The sequence below is a fragment of the Diorhabda sublineata genome, chromosome 5 (assembly GCF_026230105.1).
Source record: "Diorhabda sublineata isolate icDioSubl1.1 chromosome 5, icDioSubl1.1, whole genome shotgun sequence".
In the NCBI taxonomy this organism is placed as follows: domain Eukaryota; kingdom Metazoa; phylum Arthropoda; class Insecta; order Coleoptera; family Chrysomelidae; genus Diorhabda; species Diorhabda sublineata.
The window spans coordinates 14,892,507-14,916,665 of NC_079478.1; the positions used below are offsets into that span (position 1 = coordinate 14,892,507).

General features: G+C 31.9%; 1 protein-coding gene across 2 annotated transcripts in view; it reads left to right on the forward strand.

Moving 5' to 3' along the window:
• Window positions 1–8,377, forward strand: part of LOC130443928 (nucleoredoxin-like) — a 68,706-nt gene extending 60,329 nt beyond the window's left edge. For both annotated transcript variants that reach the window (XM_056778826.1, XM_056778827.1), the window contains exons 8-9: window positions 1,946–2,036; window positions 7,791–8,377. In XM_056778826.1, the coding sequence (XP_056634804.1) occupies window positions 1,946–2,036; window positions 7,791–8,182 (483 nt within the window). In that variant the 3' untranslated portion in view covers window positions 8,183–8,377. The remainder of the gene's footprint in view (window positions 1–1,945; window positions 2,037–7,790) is intronic.
• Window positions 8,378–24,159: the final 15,782 nt, after the last annotated feature.

The following is a 24,159-nucleotide window of genomic DNA, read 5'->3' on the forward strand; positions in this document are numbered from 1 at the left end:
GTTTTGATTGTTTCGGGTGTGAAGGGACGAACCCACGCTTCATCTATGGTTATGAAACGCCGTACTCATCTTGCACAGGTTCAAATTTTCGTTAATATGCGATGTACAGCACATTCTGACGTACAATTCAGTATGTATGACATAACGATGACCAATTTCAATGTTCAATGTTTACTAATTCACTGAAAACATTCACTATTGATGGGTACCAAACAAATACTAAACAACGTGGCGTCTTTAAACTGGAAACATATGCTGTAGAAATTCTGTTATTTCTAATACAGTGGTATTTTTCAAGCAACTACCACCATCTCTAGATCCGGCCACACACTTCTGGAACCATCCACGTATATCGGTTTCTTAAAATATCAAGGATTGATAGTAAATATTTTTCATTTAATATTTCAGGTAAACGACTAATATTTTTGTGTACAGTTCTATAGAAATAATTCAATAGTATTATTTTCAACTACGACTTCAAGGATATTCGTATTGCATTGAATTGTACGTTTTGAGATCTATTTATAATTCCTCTTCATATCCGTAATATGATTACATAATCTGACAAATGAGATAAATGCTGTCGGTATAAAATCAACAAATAATTAATTTAAAATTCGTTTGCACACACACTGACTCTATTATTTGAAGATTGGAGTGTAAATAAAACATTATGTGAATTAAACGAGTTTATCGAAAAAACGGGATATTTTGTTTGTTATTGTTATTCGTTTAGAGCTTCATATTCAAACTAAAGCTGTATAAGATGTGACTATCAAATAACTGAAAAAAGATACCTGAAAATGAACATACCTCTTTATTTCATCATATCAACGTATAATCATTGCTTTTTATTCGCGAGTATTCGGCTACAAAAAGTCTTTCTATGTTGGAAAGGAAACATTTTGACACCATACCTGGAATTGAGAAGGCGACAAAAGAGCATCTGCATTGCTAGACAGATACTGTCTGAAAAAAGATTGATTCAAATTTCATCTTATTTTTCGACTCATCTTAAAATTATTCATTTAATTTCGTAGTACGTAACGAGTCTGAACAGGGATTTGTTTCTTGTTAAAATTGCTAACAATAACATAGAGAAGTTTTGGATAGCTATCACTTTCAGCGAAAGAGAAAAATACGAGCATAACAAAAATCGCTACAGATACTCATGAACTGCTAGAGCATAACCAATCATAAATCAAAGTCCTTAGTTACATATTCAATGTTGTTCTAAATGTTTATTAGCATACGTAACTAATTTCTAGCATGCTGGAATATGAAATTCACGAAAATATTTTCTCCGTTTCTACTGTTAAGACTTTGCAATGTATTGGAGGTCACGAAATTGCTAATTCAACCGTCTTCAGTTTTTTACATGAATTTATTTTAATTGTGTTTTAATTATTCTAAGAATGTTTCGTCTCGTGCTTTCACCGGACAATAAAAACGTGGAAACTCAATAGACTTTGCCTTCACATTGATTTTTACAACTTTTGCTTCGTTACTACCAAAGTAACTAAATACTTTCATTGATATTCACAAACAATAATCCACTTAACTTGATCTTTAATTTTTTTCATAGCTGAATGTTTTGAAATTTATCCGACAATGTTTCTTAAGAAGTATGTAATATTAATGCGAAGAACAATTATATTGTAAAGACTAAATTATTATGTATCATCTTAGCACAATCTCTATGAATAAATTACTCATATTAACCTTGGAAACAAGATGTTTCAATATTTATAAGTTGGTAAAAGCCATTACATATGCAGTTAACAGCTTAACTTTAACATATTCCTTTAGTTAATTCCTGTTTACTACTTTAAATCGAGGTAATTGACCTCAATTTAAAGAAGCTCACTCAACTCACTTTCCTTCAATTAATATGACAAGTTTTGCTATGATTATGATAGAATAATAGTGTTATTTTTCTTTGCAGTATTTTCCTTGGAAGCCCAGACCTGTCAATATACTAACTGAACGGTACTTAACAAAATTATATGATTTTCCTGCAATAGTACTTTTTGTTGGTAAGTTTATAAATGCGTTATGCCATTATTTCAGAAATATAAAATTATATTTGAGGTAGAAGTTATAACTATTGAAATATATAAAAACCATTTTCTTTGAATTCAAAACTAAAAGGCATGTCATTCTCTTTCATCAACACGTTGAAAGTAAACCTACTGAATCGTTAACACTTGAGTATTTTAAACTGGTAAGCAATCTCTTTTGATAAAGAGCTTCTCCATAATTATAGAGTGACAGAAATCAAGACGAACATCCTTTTATTCCGGGGATGCTTACCTAAACTAAAATTAAATCTTCTGAAACAGCTGTATCGTTAATGCTTTAAAGAGAAAATAATTGTCACTTGAAAGCGTGGAAGATTTGACTTTGATGTCGTTTATCATCAAAGAAATGTTAGGATTTTATAATGATATATTATTTAGTTTCCTTGTATTTTTTCATACATAATTATATAATTGACAATATTTAAAAATTTTTTTAATCAATGAACAACGATAATAAGAAAATGAATATTCTATCTATTACCAATCAGTCTGTTACGTTTTTTATCAACTATTTATTAAATTTCGATTATTAATTATTGTAGTGCAGTAGTTACTTCTGTTTTATAGCCAATCAAAGCCTTATTAAATTTTAGTAAATTGATATCCGCTCGTAAGTTCTTATGGAATCTGTGCTTTGGTTTGGCTATTAAATAACGAGACTGGTTACGAAAAAGGGTTTATTATAAAAATTATTCTACAGTCGAATGCTGTCCTTCAATATACTTCCCTCCCCTCGCCATACACCTTTCCATACGTTTTTTCCATTGATCGAAGCAGTGCTGGAAGTCTTCTTTGGTGAGCGCCTTTAGGAGCTCAGCCGTTTTTTTCCTTACCGCTTCCATCGACTCAAATCGGGTCCCTTTCAAAGCAGATTTTATCTTCGGAAACAAAAAAAAGTCGCATGGTGCCAAATCTGAAGAGTACGGCGAGTGTTCGAGTACTGAAATATCTAGATACCCAACGCACTACACGTTTTTTATCCCACCCGTTTAGGACGCCCTCTGACTATAAAATTACCTTAAATCTCCGAAGACGATAACCTGATTGTACAGTTAGTACAGATAGTACAGCACTGACCCTAATGAAATAGTCCGAAATAGAAACTAGATAATAAAAGATTTATCTAGAAATGAAGGCGATAATTCAAGAAAGGCGACTTAGCTGGATAGGATATATACATGGAATACATGAGAATACAATAACAAATAATATATCTGGAGCAGGTATCCACAAAAAAATAAGGTGACCATAATATAGATAGAAAGATCAATAGATCAAGATAGAGAAGAATATGGGAAGAGATTGGACTATAAGTTTTGAATAAAGAATAATTCCAAAATTGAGCTGAGTGATATTATTTTTCAATATCTTATATTGTTTCAGTATATTCAAACAAATGAGAGATAAAAAGATTATAGCGATAATAGAAGCTTTTAATACAATTTTCATAGTACGATTTGACTTTAGCATTAAAATAGACGAAATCCAAATCTGAAGAATATTGCGAAATCAATTCAAAGACGAATTCACACAACTTTGCCAACGTTTTCATTGTTTTGATCGATGTTTGGATCGATTATGAGCTCACGATTCATCCATTTTGAGTTTTCACAAACCCAAATATTCATTCCTTATGTATGCAACACGTTCATATTTAGGGCCTTAGCTATCTCATTCAGCTTCACATTATTTGTTATTCGAAATTATTTTGTGGACTTTATAGATGTTTCCTTCAGTGACATCCTCTTTGTGGCGTCCACTGCTTGCATCGTTCTCGGAGTTCATTTGTCCTCATCAAACCACTTCACAATATTGTTTTTCCTGAGAAAAAGTCCGAATAATGCTTATTAAGTCGTTCCTTGGCTTCAGTAGTATTTTTTGTCAAAAAACAATGGTTTTTATCCATTTGTTTACAATGCTCAAACTCAAAAACTAATATTACGTCAGCTGTCAAATTTAGAAGCTTAAGGCTAACTGAAAATCATACATATGGAGTTAATACTTGTAGCCTAGGTGTTGGCCTATGATTTTTTCACCTCACCTAGTAAAATGCTAAACCTAAAGGTAACTAAGAATAATATAGGTTTCAAATAAATTGGTCATAAGAAATATATTCTTGACATAGCTTGTTAGATTTTCTAGATACTATTTCACTTTAAAAATCATTTGAAAAATCCGCGATTGCTATATGTATTTTATCATCTCAAGTATCTGAACCATTAAATAGAGTGTATTATAGAAAATATCTTGGTTTCTATTGCAAATAAGTTGTTGTTCAAAGTTGATCAAAACAATTTTATAAGAATTTTTGATTTTTATATTCACCTGTGCTTCAAAACTTATTTCCATATTGTATTGTCAAGATATATCAAAGGACGTAAATTAATGGGGAAATTTCTACTTATTTCTTCCCATGATAATAGCAACATGATAATATTTTTCAACTACGCTTCTTAAGATGTATGTTAATATGAATTTAGATCCAAAAGCGCAGACTTGATGTTTAGATAGAATCTTCATCTTCTGGAATAAAACTTCACTTAGTCATATCTATTTATTAAAAACGTACATCAATCGGTTTATAATTATTTATTTACTTTCGAATGATTTTTCAAATCTTCTATGGAAAAAGCATCTGCATCTACTGTAAAACGACAATGAAAACTTGGGAACACGATGTAACGGATTGAGAGGTAACGCAAAACCTAAAGCACATGATTGTATACTGATGTAATTATCAAAACTCAACGTGACATGAAAGTTTTAAAATGTTGAGCTTTTATTTTCCGTTCAGTCGACTGTTCAACCAATTACAACGTATATGGAATCCCATTACAATGAATACAGTAATGATCATGAAAGTTTGAAGCTTGAAATGAGATAATACGTTCCTAAATACCTCTTCATTTCTACTCAATGTACATTAATACTTGTATAGAAACTTTCCTACCAAACTCAAACTACATATACTAGATGTAATTTTAAATTTGACACTTGACGTCTTTTTCTAAGAATAATTCAAAAAAGCAGCTATCTATAAATTTCCATTTTTGTACATTGTATGAGCATGCAATGATAAATTGTAGAAGGAATGATAGTATTAGAAAGCAGAGATTGTGGTTCTCTCTAAATAAGTATATTTCATGAGCGATTCTGACTATATGATCTAGAAAATAAGTATCGAAAAAAAGCTTTTAATGCATTCAAGATTTCAAAAGAATACAATCAAATGTTATGCTATACAGGCGATTCAAAAGCCGCGAAGGTAACTGGCACTGATGTATTCCGAGCTGGTACCAGATGTTCAATACTTGCCACTGATGTGTGCTTACTAACGATTCTGATACGAGGGCTGCTCAAGTTCTGAGATATGGCAACACTGATGTGGATATGTAAAATCTGAAAATGCTGTAATAAACTTTGTTATCTCGCTGCTTTTTCGAATTCAATCGTGGTCGCACTTCACTACAGAATGAATTTCGTGAAGGTCGTCCAAAATCGGCTGTTGTGCTAGAAAATACCGATGTTGTGCGTGAACTGATATTGCAAGATTTTCATGTAACATACCGTGAGATTGAGGCATGTGGCTGTCAAAATGATAGATACCTCATAATTCGACAATGGCTCAAAAAAGGTCTTGTCAATTGTTGCAAAGAAATGCTGAATAAATTCGCAATGCTTCAAAGACATTTATAAGATTGGGACACGCGACGAATAATGGATCTATGTATACGAAGCCGAAACTAAACAATAATCGAGTGTATGAGTCTTTCTAGACGAGCCAAATCCAATAGGAGTTGAGTTGGTCGCGCACGATACACTTCAAAGCCAAAGCCTATTTTTTCGGAGTAACTGGACATATCGCTACCGTTCCATTAGAGCAACGTAGAACGGTCAATTCTAGATGGTACACCAGCATTTGTTTGCCAGTAGTGCCAATCGCAGAAGACGAATCATTCTCCACCACGACAATGCGAACTCTTACACATCAGCTCTGACAAAAACGTTTTTAAGCAGTAAAAACATCGAACTGATGGGTTATCCACCATACAGTACTTGTTTGGTACCAAATTACTTCTTATTCCCGCAATCAGAAATAAATTGCGAGGTCATCGATTTTCTACACCTGAAGGAGCGATGAAAAAATGCTTCGACATTGGTTCAAACACAGTGACGTAGGTAAGAATCATAAGGTCTTTCCGTTTGGTTTCCGCTTATTCGGGAATCAATCATATTACCAAAGGAGGTTAGAAGCCTTTTATTCTACCGGCACATTTCTGTGGTAAAGAAAAGTGCTATGTATAAAAGTGCTAAAATTTAATGCTATGAGTTTCAAGAAATATCTAGATCGTATCCAAAATATGTTAGATTTTCTCACTGGCTTTGTTACATTGAGTGTATTCTGTGAGAAAGGAGAAGAAACTGCGAATCACCCAGTTACAGTATGTTTTGTTATTAGTAGCCAACGCATGTGTGGATAGGACATTTATTATCTTATATATTAAAACAATTGTTGATTTCCATTCCGAGTCCGTTCAGGCGTTCTACCCAACCGATTTGCTTAATTTTTTTTCAATGAAAGGTATTGATGCACAGATCAGCCATCAACCATCGGATTTCATCTAATTTTCACCATTCTCAAGTTATACTCAAATGCGATTTCCCCCTGTACATTACTTATGGGAGTTTTTCACATACACACGTTCTATCCTCAATATCTCAGGTTCTATGCAAGATGCAACTTCGTTTTGGTTTGACAACACTCGCTGAAACACCCTCTTTCTTTTGAGTTTTTGAACACTTAAATCGGTTGAGTTGGAGAGGAGCTAGGTGCGGACATTCATTGTGGAGTTATGGTTTTTTGTAGGTTTTCGGAAATTGTTCTAAATTCAAAGATCTATATCTCAGGTTATAATCTAGCTACAGAGTTTGTTTTGATTTAAGAACACTCGCTAAAACACCTTCTTTCTTTTGAGATTTTGAACACTTAAATCGGTTGAGTTGGAGAGGAGCTAAGCGCGGACATTCAATGTGGAGTTATGGATTTTTGTACAATTTTTCTTCGAGATCTATATCTCAGGTTCTAATATAGCTACAGAGTTCGTACTTTTCTATGATTTCTGATACTTATTTAATGGAAAACTAGTATATATTAATTACAACAAAAGCAGCTCTAATAAGGGATATAATGAAGCTAAAACATCGCAATATAAATTTACCTCCTGTACAATCCAAAATCTAGAAATAAATTGTTCACTATAAGTTCGCAATTTCTATTACCACCACAAGGATTCAAGGAGGAAGCCACAACATCAAAATTTAATAGGTACCTGGTTTTATGATTAAATAACAATATTAATTGCCAAAATACAAAATATTAAAACTAATTTTTCTCTAAACAATACATTACAAACGAAAGAGCACATTATCTTACTGTTTATTATGAATAACTGAAACTCAAAAATGTCTACCAATTTTATCAAATTTTAACATTTCCTCGCAATTTGAACAATTGCCACAGCAATAGAAAACGCAAGTTTCTAGTAAACAACCATTGCATGCACATATAATGTACCAGGATCTAAATATGTGGATAGCGGCTTTTTAAAAACATTTGGATAGGGGTGATAGATATTAAGTCACCTAGTATTTGCACGTGGCGGGAGAGTTTCTGGATATCCTGTATACTTACAAATTACCGTTTTGCAGATGGTGAAGATACAGAAGTACAATTCGCCGAATCAGTTTTGTCTCCAGCAGCTGAGAACTACTACAAAATGAATAACATCAACTTCAATTCAGTCCAAGAAGACTTTTTCCTAAGTCTTGAAGAAGATCCTTGCGTTCAATTTTTAATTGGAGTTGATAGTGAATCTTCGGATATTTTGAGAGACATTGTAGGTTTAGATGACGTTTTTCCTCTTTTAGTAGCTATTGATTTACCCAAAAAAAAGGTGGCCGTAATGGAATACGGAATAGAAATTAATAATGAAAGTGTTGAAAATTTTGTTAAAAATATGTTGAGGAATGAACTACCATTTGTTGATATTATTGAAGATAAAATGGAAGCTGGAATCGAGAAAGCGCTAAATGCCGTATGAAATAGTTGAATAATAAGTTGTGATTAGATGACGTGCAGTTTTCATAAATATACTAGTTTATGGTTTATATGACTTAGTGACTAAGAACAAGCTCCATCTTTTTCTATTCCGAGTAGAGTAGTTCTTCTTTAGAGTATAATACAAGTCTAAAGGTCATTATCTTATAATAGGACCTCTGATACAACAATACAAAAATTACGACTTAAGTTTTGAAATCACTTATTGATTATGAACTAAGGTTTCATGAAGGCCTTACAGTTGACGGATAATGCTGTGTAGTGGTGGAGATGTTGTATCATCTCGTTAAAAATCTTTTAAATTGACTGAGATGATTCGCCATTGAAAAGTAACGATCTAACGAAACTATATATTTATAGAAACTCATAAATAGTTCTCAATCTACTCAATATTTTGCCTCATTATTTGTTGTTCACCTCAACACCTCTGATTTTTCACTATTTCAATACCGATTTATGGTTCTACTAATTTTATTTACAGAGTTAGTGAAATGCGTGAGTACACTTTAATATCTCACAAATATGAAAAAAGACTCATAATATTCTGATCATGTTTGTCTTTAGAGTATTTTTATGTACTCGTATAAAAAGATACTTAAATGGAATACGCTTTATATTATAACAGTTTCATTCTTCGGGCCTCTAAATAAATTTTGTTATAGTCTAAATTCCATGGCAATTCAGAGCATAATATCAAAATGGTTACGAAGATCTAATGAAAGGCAAACATGAAGAATTATTTTAGTCACGTGGGTTTGCTATGCAAAGTGAAATGGAATGGTAGCAAGAAGTGCAAAGACTAAGCCTCTTGTTATTATATCGATGTTATAACTTTAATTCTTGTATCTAATAACAATAAACATCAATTAATAAAAAATCCAAAAGAATGTTTGCGAAATAATTATTACTGTTTTGGGAATTCCAACGATATTAGTAAAATAAAAATGTTTTTTAGACAACGCCATCTGAAAGTTGTTCGTTCTGTATTCATTTCCATACCGAAAGTTACGTTTTGAGTGTTCTATGTAGAGAAAGTTACAGTTCAAATGTGACTCTAGCCACTTCAATGTTGACAGTTTCACTTCGATGATTTTGCATAACTTTCTCCCACCACAAATATGAATCAATCAACAAATTCCATCGAAAACCAAACACATCTACAGAGATTCCATCAATATCTAGTAGAGATAGACATATTCCATCCAATCCAATAAATATTAATAATTGTCCTGGAGGTACAATCAACAATTCTTGTTGCAAATAATTAATAAATTAATATTGACTTTGCAAATATCATTAAGTATATTATAATGTTCAATAAATAAAATGTTCATAATTCTTTATTATTTATTTTCTTTCCTCAGTATCATTGAAAAAGTTTTGGATCTTATGCGTCGTCTAAAAAATGTTGTGTACGCCGCGGCTAAAATACTACTTTGTTGGACTCGTCTGTTGCTCGCCTCGCATCGCTCGACTTGCAATTTTCAGATTCGTCCAACAAAGTAGCACTTTCAGTCCTTGACATACACATAACTATTATCGCTGAACTTTTCATTACCTCTTCGCGTATTTCATTATCCGTAGCTACATTGTGATACGTGTGAAATTAATTTAGACATAAAGAGAATCTTCTTCTTCTTCTTCTTCTTCTTCTTCTTCATCGTAAGTTAAGACTTAGTGTTTACATTAATGGTTGCCTAGCTGTAGCTGGGATGATGAAGACCAGTTTTCATACCATCTTGTTGGTGGTCGTCCTGGTGGTCGGGATTTATTCGGTTTTTCTTCCTTTGCAATCTTTGTCAACCGATCATGACATTCTGTCGTCGTCTCTTCATTTCCTTCTCCGATTTCTCGTCCATCTCACTACATCCTGGATGTCACATATATCCCTTATTTCGTCATTTCTCTTGTGGTCAAACAATGTGTGTTCCGCTATAGATCTAAGCTTTCTCATTTCAGTAGTTCTTAAAAGCCGCTTAGTTATGGTGTTCTCTGCTCTATATTACTACGTTCTACGTTCTGAATACCATCCTATATGAATTTCTCTGAAAAATGCTCATAAAGTAATTTTGTTTAAATCTTGTTCATATTCTTTTGCGCCCTTTTATACTAACCCTGTATATAAAAAATTGCTTTCCTCAGTTGGAAACATGACCGGTTAAAAGTTCAACATGCTTCCAAATGTTACACATCAACGAGATTTTTCTATTCGTGATTCGGTTTGTTGAATAGAAAAGATTGAACTTTGAACGAAAAGGTTACTCTACTGTAAAAAAGTATTTAATTAACAAGACAATTCTTTAACACACTATAAAAATCATCTTTCCACAAAACACACGTTTATCTCCATTATACTCCATTAATGGGCGCTAGTGGACAGGTAACACAATAACAAAATTCAATAACCTAAACTTGAACTTACTATAAACTATTTGCACAAAACATAGACATCGACAGATAAAACTACGTCTCTGGAAATGGCGCAGCTTCTCTGAGATCTCGGCGTTCGAGATCTAATCACTTCGCTGTTTCGATACATAATGAATTTCTCCACGATTCCAAACGCCTCGTCTGGGTTCGTGTAAGTATGGATTAAAATTCAGGTAGAAGATTTTCGGTTTTTCCCAAAGCTAGGTATATTGGGGAGGAATAATTTAATTGTAGGCTATTTGGACATTAATAAGGTTACGTGGAATTTCCTGGGTCGGGTATCTGTCAATCATGTATGGGTGGATTATCATTATATCGAGGGAATTTGTTGGTATAAATGTCTACCTATTTTGAGTATTTTTAAGGGCAAGGTCAATTGGCATGGTCACTACACATTTATATGTAATCACTTTCCACCACGGAATTTCGGAAAATGTAATAAACGGTTAGAGCCAGATTAGGAGAATATAGCTGTTTTAAGTTGTTGTTACATTAGTAAATTAAATGTTCATATCAATACTATCTTTGGTGATGCATTTAGAAACCCATGGTTTCGTACTGAGAAACTGTAGGCAGTTTACAGAACTGTTAAACTGTTAAAACTGTATCTTCACATTTTAATACATTCGTTCTTCTGAAACTAGAATCCGCCTCTTTTATATGAGGTTTACCAAACTCATATCAACAAAATATATAATATTAAGTAGTAATTTTACAACAGATTTCAAAAGCTACTTGTTGCTTGAAAACAGACCGACGCTGTGGGCGGATTTTCAGTGACTATCTATTCTTATGAATAATCTGTTGATTTTAATATTTGGGCCCCTTTTTGACATCAGTTTTTCAAATAATCTGACAGGAGAAACGTTGCTGTCGTTGTTTTCTATTCAAAATTTGCTTTCAATATACATTCTTGATCCACCTTGGCAAGTCTTGCTGAACACAGGATTATATTCAACTCGATTTGTTACAGAAGCTAATTCTACAGCGGGTATCTGATAGAATTTCCGTTGCAGCCCTTCATTTCATAACTTTATTATTTTCTACGTCGAACTTAATCCTCGAACTTTTCACAATTTTCTTGGTACAGAATCGCGAGCGGTTCGCGCTTTTGAATGAGTTAATAATTCATTTCCTTATAATATTTTCCTTGTAATAGCTCTCTTGTTAGGTTCCATATGGTTTTGACCGTAGTTTATTTAAACTCTGTTCTATCTTTTCTTCTTATGTTCACAGCCCAATTCTCCGTGGTCCGATTTCTATTTAATCGATACTTTCTATCATTGCAAAAGTCCATAAATGCTTTCCTCCCAAATTTCTTACTATAAACGTTATCTTTAATTCTATAATTTTAATGATGTTCTCGCCAGTATTTTCTATATTTTGAAAATTAAACATTTGTAACGTCAAAATAGAAATATGTCCCATGGGACCTGTTTTCAGTATAATGTTGTAATGATTGGCTTTTTTTTCAATCAGATGACTTCAAATTAATTGGTTTCAATGGATTTCACCGGAAGAAAATATTTTCATTAATAGTATCCTGAATATAGGGTTCTAATCTGACAATATTCACCCACCATAAAGAAAACCTAGAAATACACTGTTAGAACGCTTTAACCTAAACGATCTAGAGACTAGACAAATGTTCTCTCACTTTGATATTCCTCCATAAAATCATTACGAATATAATCAACTGTCGAGGATTGCTAGGTCTTCTAAGAATTTATATCTCTAAGTTTGCCATTCGCTCCCACTCTTTATTCTAATTTCCAGTTGCTAAAACTAATTTTCGTTCTTTCGTACACTCTCATATATAATTTCGGATTATTCTAATGATCATGGAATTATATACAACTGCTCACTTTTTCTAAATCTTTCTGTATACTATATTTTTAACATTCAGTCTAAATGTACCATTGTTTATTTGTATCATCCCACTTTAATGTTCAACTCTTATATATGTTTTTTCCACCTGTCTCTTGTCACTTGTGCTGTGAGATGGTGTAAATAGATGAATAAATAAATAAATAAAAACGCAACAAATCTTGACGCTGTTCGGCAGGCGTATTGTTGTGAAGGAATTAAACTTATTTTTTCAACAAATGCTGGCTATTAAATTGTCACACAAAATCGGTCTATTATTGGTACGATGTACGAGCACGTTCCTCGGATAAAATCCATTGTTAAAGCACTTGGAGACGTCCGTTTTTTTCACTGGACAATAGACCGTGTTTTTTGCCGGATTCGCGATGGTGTATAATTTATAATGGATGTGTGTGCGTTCATCGGATATCGGTCCGGCGAACAATATACACCGGATCCACCACCGCTTCCCTTCGGCGCGACGGACACCGTTCCAGTGTAAGAAAGTGCGGTCATCCACGCCAGTGTATCGGTGCTTGCTGACGCTGCCGGACGTATTGTATTATTTTATTATATATGGCAATAAAAGTTGAAAGGTTTCTTTTTTCATTCGTAACATTATCTGGTAAAAAAATATATTTATATAAAGATAGCCCTTTATTGACGGTTCGTTGTCCGGTGAAAAAACGGATGTCTACAAGCGCTCTTATACTTATAGTTTTGTTCTAGGAATGCTACCCCCAAGTTAAATTTAATTTAATATATCGATGAAAAAATTCACCAGCTACACTAGCTCTCTCACCCACTTTATTTTTCGACGAAAGTTAGGTACGGGAGCACTAATAGTCCGGGAGCGGTCAATGCTGCCGTATGCAATTATAGGGCGTACACCATAGTGGTATTCTTATGTATTTTTAGCCGCCGAATCCAAATATACCCGGCGTTTTTGCTAAAAACTGGTACGTTTTGTTTAAATCGCAACTGCTCAAATAAGTTATGAATACATGGTTTTTTAGGTTCGGAGCAAATATGGCCAATTTCTCCGTATGATGCATATTTAAAAATTTATAAATTCAAAAGTCAAAAAATCGACGATTTTTACTAACTTTCGATGTTAATAACTTTTGACCAACTAAACATTTTGTAAAATTGAAAAATCGTACTTGTTCTTTGAACCTTACTCTACAAATTTGTATACTTCGATATTAGTGCAGGTTCGGAGTTATCACACACTTATCACGATTGACAATTAAAACACCACGCACCAAACGTACTCAAATCATGGAAAAGAATATGTTTTTCGAAATGTTTTCGAATAATTTATCTTTTTGAATAAATTTTTAATGTACATTATACGTACATGTTGTCCAATGCTTCAGTATTGTTTAATTTATTTTTACACGTTATTTTTGTTTTTATTATATAACAAGAACATAGCAATAACATTTAATGCCAGCTTTGACGTAACAGCAAGATTCTTCGGAAATGAAAGCTTTACATCGACAACTTGGTACTCTCTTTGGAATTAATAAATCCTGTTGAACTTAGTATCCGTACAAAAGTGGATCCAACTTTGATATGCTGTTATTTATCGATATGTTACGTAGAAAACTCTAAGTATATGTAATTTGATAGTTGCTGAAGTAAAAGGTCATTCAGTGACATCACATTTTTTGTCGTGATAACACCAATAACGAAGCTGGTCAAAACTTTCACATAAGGTATCAAATCAACTTGTAATGTAACAACTAGAAGTTATTAAAAAATGAATATGACACTAGTACTTTTTTATGTAGAAAACCATTAAATTTCGTTTAAATGCGTTCAGTTACAATAATTCAGGTTGTAATTTATTTGTTCGTGTAATTAGAGAGCTCATATAATGGAATGATATTGTTAATGTTAATGCGAAAATTCTGTTGTTGATCTTTTTTTACGGCAGATAGTAAATTAGCAACATAAAATGCGCGCCAAAACAGAGCCACCTGAATTCGGCGCGCGGTGATCGAGGCTTGTCGCCACGCGCTTCAACGTTGAGAAAGCACTATTGTAAATCGTGATAAGTGCCAAACACCGGACCTGCATTACTATCGAAGTATACCTATTTGTAGAATAAGATTTTTCAATTTTACAAAATATTCAGTTGGCCAAAAGTTATTAGTATCGGAAGTTAGTAAAAATGGTCGATAGACCTTATCTTCTTATAATGGGCCATATTTGCATAAAAAAATTGTCAGAAGCGTATAAGCCATTTGTTCATAATACATAATACATAAAAATACCACTGTTTTATCCTTGGCCCTATGATTGCACAAAGTAGCATTGACCGCTCCCGGACTATAATCTTTCTGTCACATGTCGTTTATGGTCATCATGAGAAGTTCTTCAGACTTCTTAGCTGATATGGTTTTAAATCTTTTGGATTGTCTTAGGCCTGGAATGTTTCTACAGTAAGACACTATTCTTTTGCTATGCGTTCAGTTACTTTGTTATTATTAGCTAGTGTTTGATTACACCCCCACACTAGTATTAATTAATGACAAAGATTTATGGTGTTACCAATCTTTGTCAAACCGCCCTCGTGTTTAACAACTGAAATAATAGTAAAAAAGGTGAACAGAAATGAGAGTTAGGATCAAATATGAAATTAACCACATTTAGACCCAATATTAGTTTTTTTTTATTTTTTACTAATTTTTAATTCAACATGTGTGTCATTGTGCAAATTTTTTTTGCAACGGTGGCTAGAGAGGCTAGAAAGACATATTATACGAGTAAATGTACTAACTGGAAAAAATTTAACCCCCTTTTTGAAAAATTATGACTTGTATTGTTCATTGTAGATAAGACTGTTTAATATATTTATAACAATTATTGTAGTGAACGTAGTATAGCATTAGACAATAAAACGAATTTTTAAAATTTCTCTTTGTTCTTAACCCACAATTTCCCCTGCGTTCAAAGCACCAAAGCATCTATATGGCAATATACGCGGAAAACAAAATACGGATGAGCGTATGGAGTTTAATTTGGAGGTAATTATCTGGAAATTCAATCAAAAAATGAAAAATTGAGAAAACATAACAGATATTCACTGTCAATATACATTATATTATAACTTATAAGAGAAGGTATGTATATGATTCAAAATAAAACTGTAATGTATCAATTTTTAATCGAATTTCTAGTTGAATAAGTTATCAAAATATGAAGTGAATATTGATGAAATCGCTATCACGCAACTAGTGACTGAAAGGGACCACTTCTTCAAGTGAGTTATTATTATTGTTGAATTGGAAAAGTTATTATTATTAAAATATTAATTATTAAAACTACAAACAACTAATCCACTTGACAGAATTTATTTGGTACTTACAAATTGGATTTCGTTATGTTATCTATCAAAAAAATATATACTTTTTTGGGATACCAAAAATTTCCTCCATTAAAAATAATTCAAATTTAAAATAATTATATATATGTATATATATATATATATATATATATATATATATACTCGGATATACGAGTAAGAGCAGTTGAACACCAAAGTGGACTAACTTTAATATATTATCCAAATATTCGAATTCTTATGTATTCATTGTCTGGGACTGAAATTATGGTCAAATACAATATAAGAAATATGTATAAATGTATAACATTAACACAATGTCACTTACAATAATTAAGTAAGATTTCCGGTGAGTTTTTATGGTATTAATGCCTGTATAAATTTTCAAACTCAATATTCAAATTGACGTTAATAGAAATATTGATTATTTGAAATATTGATTCTGGTTACTATAAGAATTTTCATTAATTTTTAATTGGTTAGATTATGAATGACGTTAAATTTTTATAGGTTAGATACGGATAAGTTTTAGTGAATGATGTTCAATATTGATTAGTAAATTTATGAATAGCCTTTAATATCAATAGGTTGTGAAAGTAGTTGAATACGTTGGTTAAAGTATAAATGTACAATAAATTTTATAGGTTAGGTCGTTATAAGTAAAATTTATAGGTTAGGTGAGGTTAGTTGGTTGTTAATAGCGTTAAATTTATATAGAATTTGTTTTTTCAAAATCTAAAAGATATGTATAAATTACACTAAGGTTATTTAAATCAGTTTTCTTATTAATGCATTGATAATTTTGGGCAATATATGTTGTTTCTAAAAATAAAGGTTTCTTGTAGTTTTTTTCAGTAGTCAAAACTTTAGCAGATTCATAATTCATATTGTGTCTTTCATGTTAAACATGAGTCGCTAATGAACATCTATCAGGATATAATCTGCTATCACTCTTGTGGGAAGTTATCCGACTGATTAGTGACCTTTTCGACTGACCAACGTACTTTTCGTCACAATTTAAATAAGGTATTTCATATACTTTGTCAGACAATTTATTAGTGTGATTTATGTGTATCTCTTAGATTTTGAAAAAACAAATTCAGCCTCGTATGTTTTATCGCAGTCTTGTAGAATCTATATTTGGTTTCTCTGCTAATTATTTTGCTCTACATTATAGTTTTGTACTTATTACATGCCTTATTCTGTGTTTTGTCTCGTTTTCTCGTGTTGTTGCTTATCATTATTCCTAAGTACTTAAGGTATCGACTACTTCGAAGATGAGGTCATTTATATTCACTGTTTCTTGTTTGCGAAATTCCTTCTTTCTTCCAATTTCCATATATATTTTGTCTTTTTGTGATTTATTTTCAATCCTCTTTTTCCTGCCTCTCTTACAATTTTCTCTAATGTGTTCTATAGACTCTTTCGATCTCTTGATAATAGAGTTAAATAATCAGCATATACTATAATTTGTATTGATTTATTAGTGATACTTCCATTGATATTATTTTTATATATATTATTTTCCAGTCTTTCTTCTTGTTCGGCTATTATTTGATCAAGCCTTTGATTTTCTTGTTTTAATTCATCTATAATATATGCATTTCTGTCTATTTTTTTTCCTTGCCCTTTAGACTATCTTGTAACTGTAAGAACATTCCTTTTATTGTTTCCATATCGTCCTTTTCATTTTTATCATTCATTTTCTTTTATTTTGCGAGTTTTGCGTCCTGTTCAGTTTCGTTAGGCATCTACTCAAATCAGCCCCCAACACATACCCGGACTGACAAAACTCGTCTAGCTATGTTATTGTGGGTTAAATTTGGTTATTCGATTTGGATTCAGTCCGGGTCTGTATTTTTATCAATTTGGATTTATATTTTTGATTGTTTTTAGAATATTTGTTTATCGCTTTTTTGTTGATATATATCACTATTTGGATTATCGGTATTAATAATTCTGACTTGTTTTATGTCTAGTTTTCCTCTTATATTAATGTTGCGGAATTACTTACCAGTAATATGTGATAACCTGCAATTACACAAGATATTTCTGAACTAATAATATAGATTATTATTTTATCAACACGATTCAACTGTATCCTTCTCACATTAGACACATTAAAATAATTGGAATATTATTTTTTAAAATGTTAAATACCTATACCCTCATTGAATATTTATAAAGAATACATTTGAAGCCTTCATATTAGTTAGGTCTTATAAGATGACTAGCAATACATTTTTTGACGTCTTCAATCTATTTTTCTTGTGTAACAATTTTTTATTTACAATCTTTTTAATATAATACCTCTAATTTAGGAAGCAATAGTTCCAATTCTTCGGTCTTTGATCTAATTTCAGATGGAGTACAACCAATAGGATGATTAATTATAATAAATCTGGACCAATAGCAGAAGAATATAAACTGGAGTTTATATTTTACATCAAAAGATAAAATAAGTTACATATGAAGTTCCTTGTAATCACTACTTACATAGGACAGACATTTTAATTTTTAGAACACAAATTGAGAATTCATTGATACCATAAAAAATAAAACTCTGTTAATAAACTATTAAAGCGTAAATAAACATACATCTAATTAAAATAATACTCAAATAACGACAAAAAAGTATGAAGAATCACAAAATCACTTATAGATGGAATTTATTTTTACATTGGTTATAATTTTAAGCTATTAAATAAAAGAATGAGATCAAAAACACAATCCAGAATTTATAAATATGATTAAATCTTGCTTATTTTTAATGAATTCGGTCCTTGCCTTTTAAGTTATGGAACCTAAAATTTGTGGTATGCACCGGATCCTTTTTATTTTTGTAGCATCCGTGTACCTTTTTTGTGACCATTTTCATAGAAACAATTTCTAAGAAGATCTTTATGTTCGTTTACGGTATTCTAGAGATCTCTAGAATCCCAAGTGTCTAGAAAGTGATTTTGATATATAAATCGGACAGTTTAACAGTCAACAATTTGATGTCTTAGTGATTACATTGGGATAGCTGATAAGTGGATGTTAAGCTAAATATTAGTAATAGTTAGTATATTAATAAATACACCGTCTGTGTAAGTTCGTCCCATCGTTTTGTTTACGTATGTTTACATAAATTACAATAATAAAGAGTAAATTTGACACAAGATTGGCGTAAACTGTAAAGTACAGAGAAGCATGACTATCTGAACTAGTAATACTGTTAAATAGAATACTTCTTGGAAAGAATCGCAGCATCAATCTAATGTATCTAAACAACTTATATCAACCTCTAAAATTGTTACTAAAACCACAATTAAATTTCAACGAAATAATTCGGAATAAACATTTGCTGGTAACGTTTTTAGACAACGGTCGCTTCAAATCATCCGATAAATTCCTGTTGTGTTTTTATATTATTAGTTTTCTCAACAAAAAATAATACAATAGTTGTTACGTATCCGTCTATAATTAATTGTTGAGTCATTTTACGATGCTAATGAAAAGCAATCATTGCCACACAAATAAATTCAATAGAAAAGGTACTATACATTTACTACAACTTCATTTGGGTTAAAAATCAATGAAAACTGTTGTCTATTATATCTCATAAGAGATCTAATGGAAGAGGATATGACGGATATTCCTATAAACATAATGTCTGTAGTTTTCTCGACCTAATTTGAAAACTTGTACTCGGTTCCGTTGAGATAAGTATTTCTTCTTTTGGACAACGTTAAGGGTAGAATCGTATCTTTCCGTATCTATTATAGGATTAAAATTTTTTCGTTCCACCACATATATCATGGATCAATTAATCCATGTTCGAATATAACGACTACAAATGACATTGTTATATCTTTCATTCGTTTTTCCACTATATTTCAAACCAAAACTGCCTAATTCTATTCTCATTCTCTACAGTTTTAAAAATCTAGGAAAATTAGGGGAAATTAACCATTATCGACTGGTATCCAATCTAAATGTGACGTACAAGCACCCATAATTCTCCATGGTAAAGATATATAACTTATGCTATTCACATTGTTTAAAAGGTATCATATAGAAATGTTTACACCATCTTGTGAGATTATTTGAAATGAAAAAAATTCTTTTCAAATGGATGCTGCGTTCCCTAACAATAGAGCAAAAATAACAAACTGAAGATTCAAAGCGTATTTTGAAATAGTTTAAGTAAAATGAAATAAATTTGTGATTTATATATTTGATTATGGTTGAAAAGAACAAAAAGGCAGTCATCTGAGTAGACTACAACCGGCGATAACCGTCCAAAGAAAGAAAAAATGCAACAATCGACTGGCAAGGCCTCTATATTTCTGGATATATTGTTCTTGGATGATTTGAAAAATGAAGAAACAACCAACAATTATTACTATTATGGTACATTGTTACGTGTAAATGATGGAGTTAAATGATAAAGAAACGGCTCCATCATTTGGTATAAGAATTTCCTCCGCCTCTATCTATCTTCAAGAAGGTATTGCTGAAGCGAAAGCCGAAATATTACAACAAAAGTTTTTTGTTAACTTCATGTAATGATTTAATTTCGACAAGTGTAAGAACGTTCTATTACCAAATAAAAACCATACAAAATTATACTGTTGTCCATAGAGAGTTTTGAATACAAATAGCAGGACAACAAAGCACCATGAGCTCAAAAAGAGCGAATCCTTTAAGCACATTTAGTATATTAAGTGAAATCACGAAAAATACTGTTAATCATCCCTCTTTGTTTGAATAATGTCCTCGGGGGATGACGTTAGTTTCTCCAACTATGATAGCAAGCTAAAGTAAGTAATCTAACAAACATATTACTTGGTTTCGAGTATATAGAACTAGCTTTTTCCTTACTTTAGAAAGTTAGCCTCTCAAGCTACGATCTATTCTTAAGATCGCTTTCACTACTGATTTGATGATCGTCGCTTAGATACTACCTTCGCCTTGCTGATTGGCTGGTAAACCGTTAAAATTGGCTCTTCTGGTATTTTGAAAGGGAAAAAATTCCCAAACTTTCTGTCAATATAAATCTGAAGTGTATAAAATGGTATCGTAAGATGAAATGTCTATGGAACACCACTATTCCATCTTATAAAAATAAATCTAGTGATCTGGTGTAACACTACTGAAAATATGTAGCAAATAATAAAAACGAGGTTACAAATAATTTCAAATACACAAAACAATTAAAATTGAAAATACAGCATAATCTCACTAATCCGGCACTCCAATAGATCTCCAGGTTCCAGGCCAACCAAATGAAATTAAATCAAGTGATGGGAGTATCCAAACCATCTTCGTACCACCAAACTGCACACTTTTACCTTACCTTTACCTTACAGCCGATGGATCAAAATTCAAATAGTAGAGTCTTTGTATAAAAATAAATTGTTGATCCTCATTATATCTCAGGATATTGGAGCCACCAACTACTACACCAGTAAGAGTTAAACCAGATAATGCTTTGATTTGTTTCAACACCTGCATAACATGGGTATATCTGCCAAAGATATTATAATTGCGCGCAACATGTGAGAAAAGGTTTTTAAGATGGACTACAAGTTGCAAAAAAGCATACCTAAATCAAGGATTATTTTAAAACTATGTAATTACATACATATATACATGTTAATTTAATACATTACATAGATTTATTCCCTTTACGAAATGCTTTATTTTACGACTTTTTCACTTCAATCCAGTAATCCGTACATTCCAATAATCCGTTACCCTCCGGTTTCTAATACTGCCGGATTAGTCAGATTATACTGTACTCATTGTCAAGAATAGTCAAAAATTGATAAATTTAGTCTAAAGCAGGTTCTCAAAAGAAATAGAAACGCATCTTCGATTAGTTCCAGAAAATAGTTTTGTGAAAAGGAAAACAACGTGAGTGGATTGCAATCATTTATTTATAAGCAGTACAAAGTATCTAGTATACTATGCCTGATGTAGGAGACATATTATCATTTGCGCAATGGATCTGCTGTCACCTAAATCCTATAATGCTACAACGGCTGAAATTAAGCAAAAGCCTAGCGTAAAAGTAATTGTCTCTAGGATGTTTCTCTTCTAGTACGCTACAATTTGTAGCGTGCTATCCTAGATTGAAAACTAGTCTGGTGTATTTCTCATATAACAATTAAAATTAAAAAACTGATCAATTAAAAATTGACGACTGCTATGTAGGATTAGTTGCGATTGGACAAAATACAAACGACATTCAAACAATTCAACTATATTGATGGAGATAGTATAAATATAAGTAGTATCATAGTATTTGTATTTATAAACAATATTATCATGTTATACACATATGTTATTGTTTGTTCATATTTAGTATGCTAAATGTGGCTATATGTCTTCGAGGTTTCAACAAGTTAAACGTGAGATCAATTCTAATTTAAATGGGAACTACTGTTTCATAACGTTGAATATTTCATTGACATCTTAGTTTAATAGCGAGTTTATTTTGGTTAAAAAGTGAAAATATTAATGATAAATCAACAAAAGTTCAAGATAACAATAATAAAACAATAATAGAATAGTGATTCGTTTCAGTTTAGTTGCGGGTCCCAAAATCTGGTAAGTACAAACTTGGATAGGTATTAACCCTTAAACAGGAACTCAGGACTATTAGGCACGATTGATTTCTTTGCACTCCAGTAGAGCTCGCACTGTTTCACTTTTGGGCTTGAGGTTCTAGAAGAGTCTTATTGTGTTTCCAGTCGAAGTAGTAGAGAGTGTATAAGTTCTCGAATTCACCAACCTCCGCGATCATAGTGCACGATAATTAAAGATACATAAAGTCTCACAAACCTGTATTTTGGTTAAGGTAAGTGATTATTCCGGTGTCTCTGACTAGACAAAAGTTGACCAATATAAGTGATTACTCGTACTAAGAAACTAATAGAGACGAGATAATAGCTCTTTTTGACTTATTAATTCTTTCAGGCTTATACAAGTTGTCCAGAGAATCTCTAGAATCCCTGTTTTCAACTCATCCCAATGGCAGACCTATATACAAGCCAGTTATCTGGGAAAAGAGATGCAACATTTTGACACGGTCGTTGCGTTTTGATGACTCTCAACACGCCCTTCAAGAATTTTGGTAGACCCTGCTGCAGCCATTTCTGAAATATTCGATAAATTTATTGAAAATTTCAGTAAAAACTATGAAATAGGAATGTACACTTGTGTCGATGAGACACTTGTCAAATTTAGAGGACATTGCAATTTCAGAATGTACATGCCAAAGAAACCGACTAAGTATGATATCAAAATAATGTGATTGGATGATGCTAGAAAGTTTTCTTTTGAACGCGTATAGCTACTTAGGAAATATAGTGATGTCCGTGGATTGATATCTGCAGATAGGAGATTGAAGAAACCAACTAAAGCTGTGGTGCGTCTATCAAAACCTCTATATGGTTCCAATAGAATTATAATCGTTGATAATTGGTTCTTATCTTCATATATGGTGTTTCTATCATTCTATGATATCGATTGTTCAAATATATGGGCATAGGATGCTATACCTGACTCCTAAATTTTCTAAATACGTACAGTTTGTATTTTACGATAACTATATTGTTTTATTTTTTTATGTTTTTTATTTTTTAGTAACCTTTTTACCAGTTTTAGTTGTTAGTTATCTTCTTTTTAGCTTTTTTCAGATATTTGAAGACGAAATAAAACTAATGGCACCTAATTATTTAATGTACTATTGTGAAAGTATAATAAAAAAACATTTTCATAATATAAAAAATATTAAATTTAAAAGTCGCTCAAAATTTATGAATTATGATAATATTGCTGTCAAAGAAGAAATCATTGACAATAGTGTAGAGTTTTGATTAAAAATAAAACGATCGGTTTCTCAGACCTGTTTTTTGTAAGAGATAGCGGGGGTGTCCCGGTTTAAGGGTTAAACGTTCTGTGTGTGTGTGTGTGTTTTGAAAAAGGTCGTAAACGGATTCGAAAATATCTTAAATCTTGCAGTTAACAGAGCTTTGTGTGTGAAGAAATCAGTAAGTTTTATTTTATTCCTATTTTTTCTGTCCACCATATGACTGAGCATTGTTATTTTAAGTGCTTTATCGAACCCCACATCACGAAAATTAGTTAATCATAGAGTTAATAATTTTGAGCGATTATGTGTAGATTAAAGCAACATACTAAAAATAAACACTATGTGGATTGTTTTATCAAAATTAAATGGACATTTAATGGGTATTATCATGGAAGTCACGGCTTGTGCGACTAATTAGTAGGTGTCATTTGAAAACGCACATCTTCTG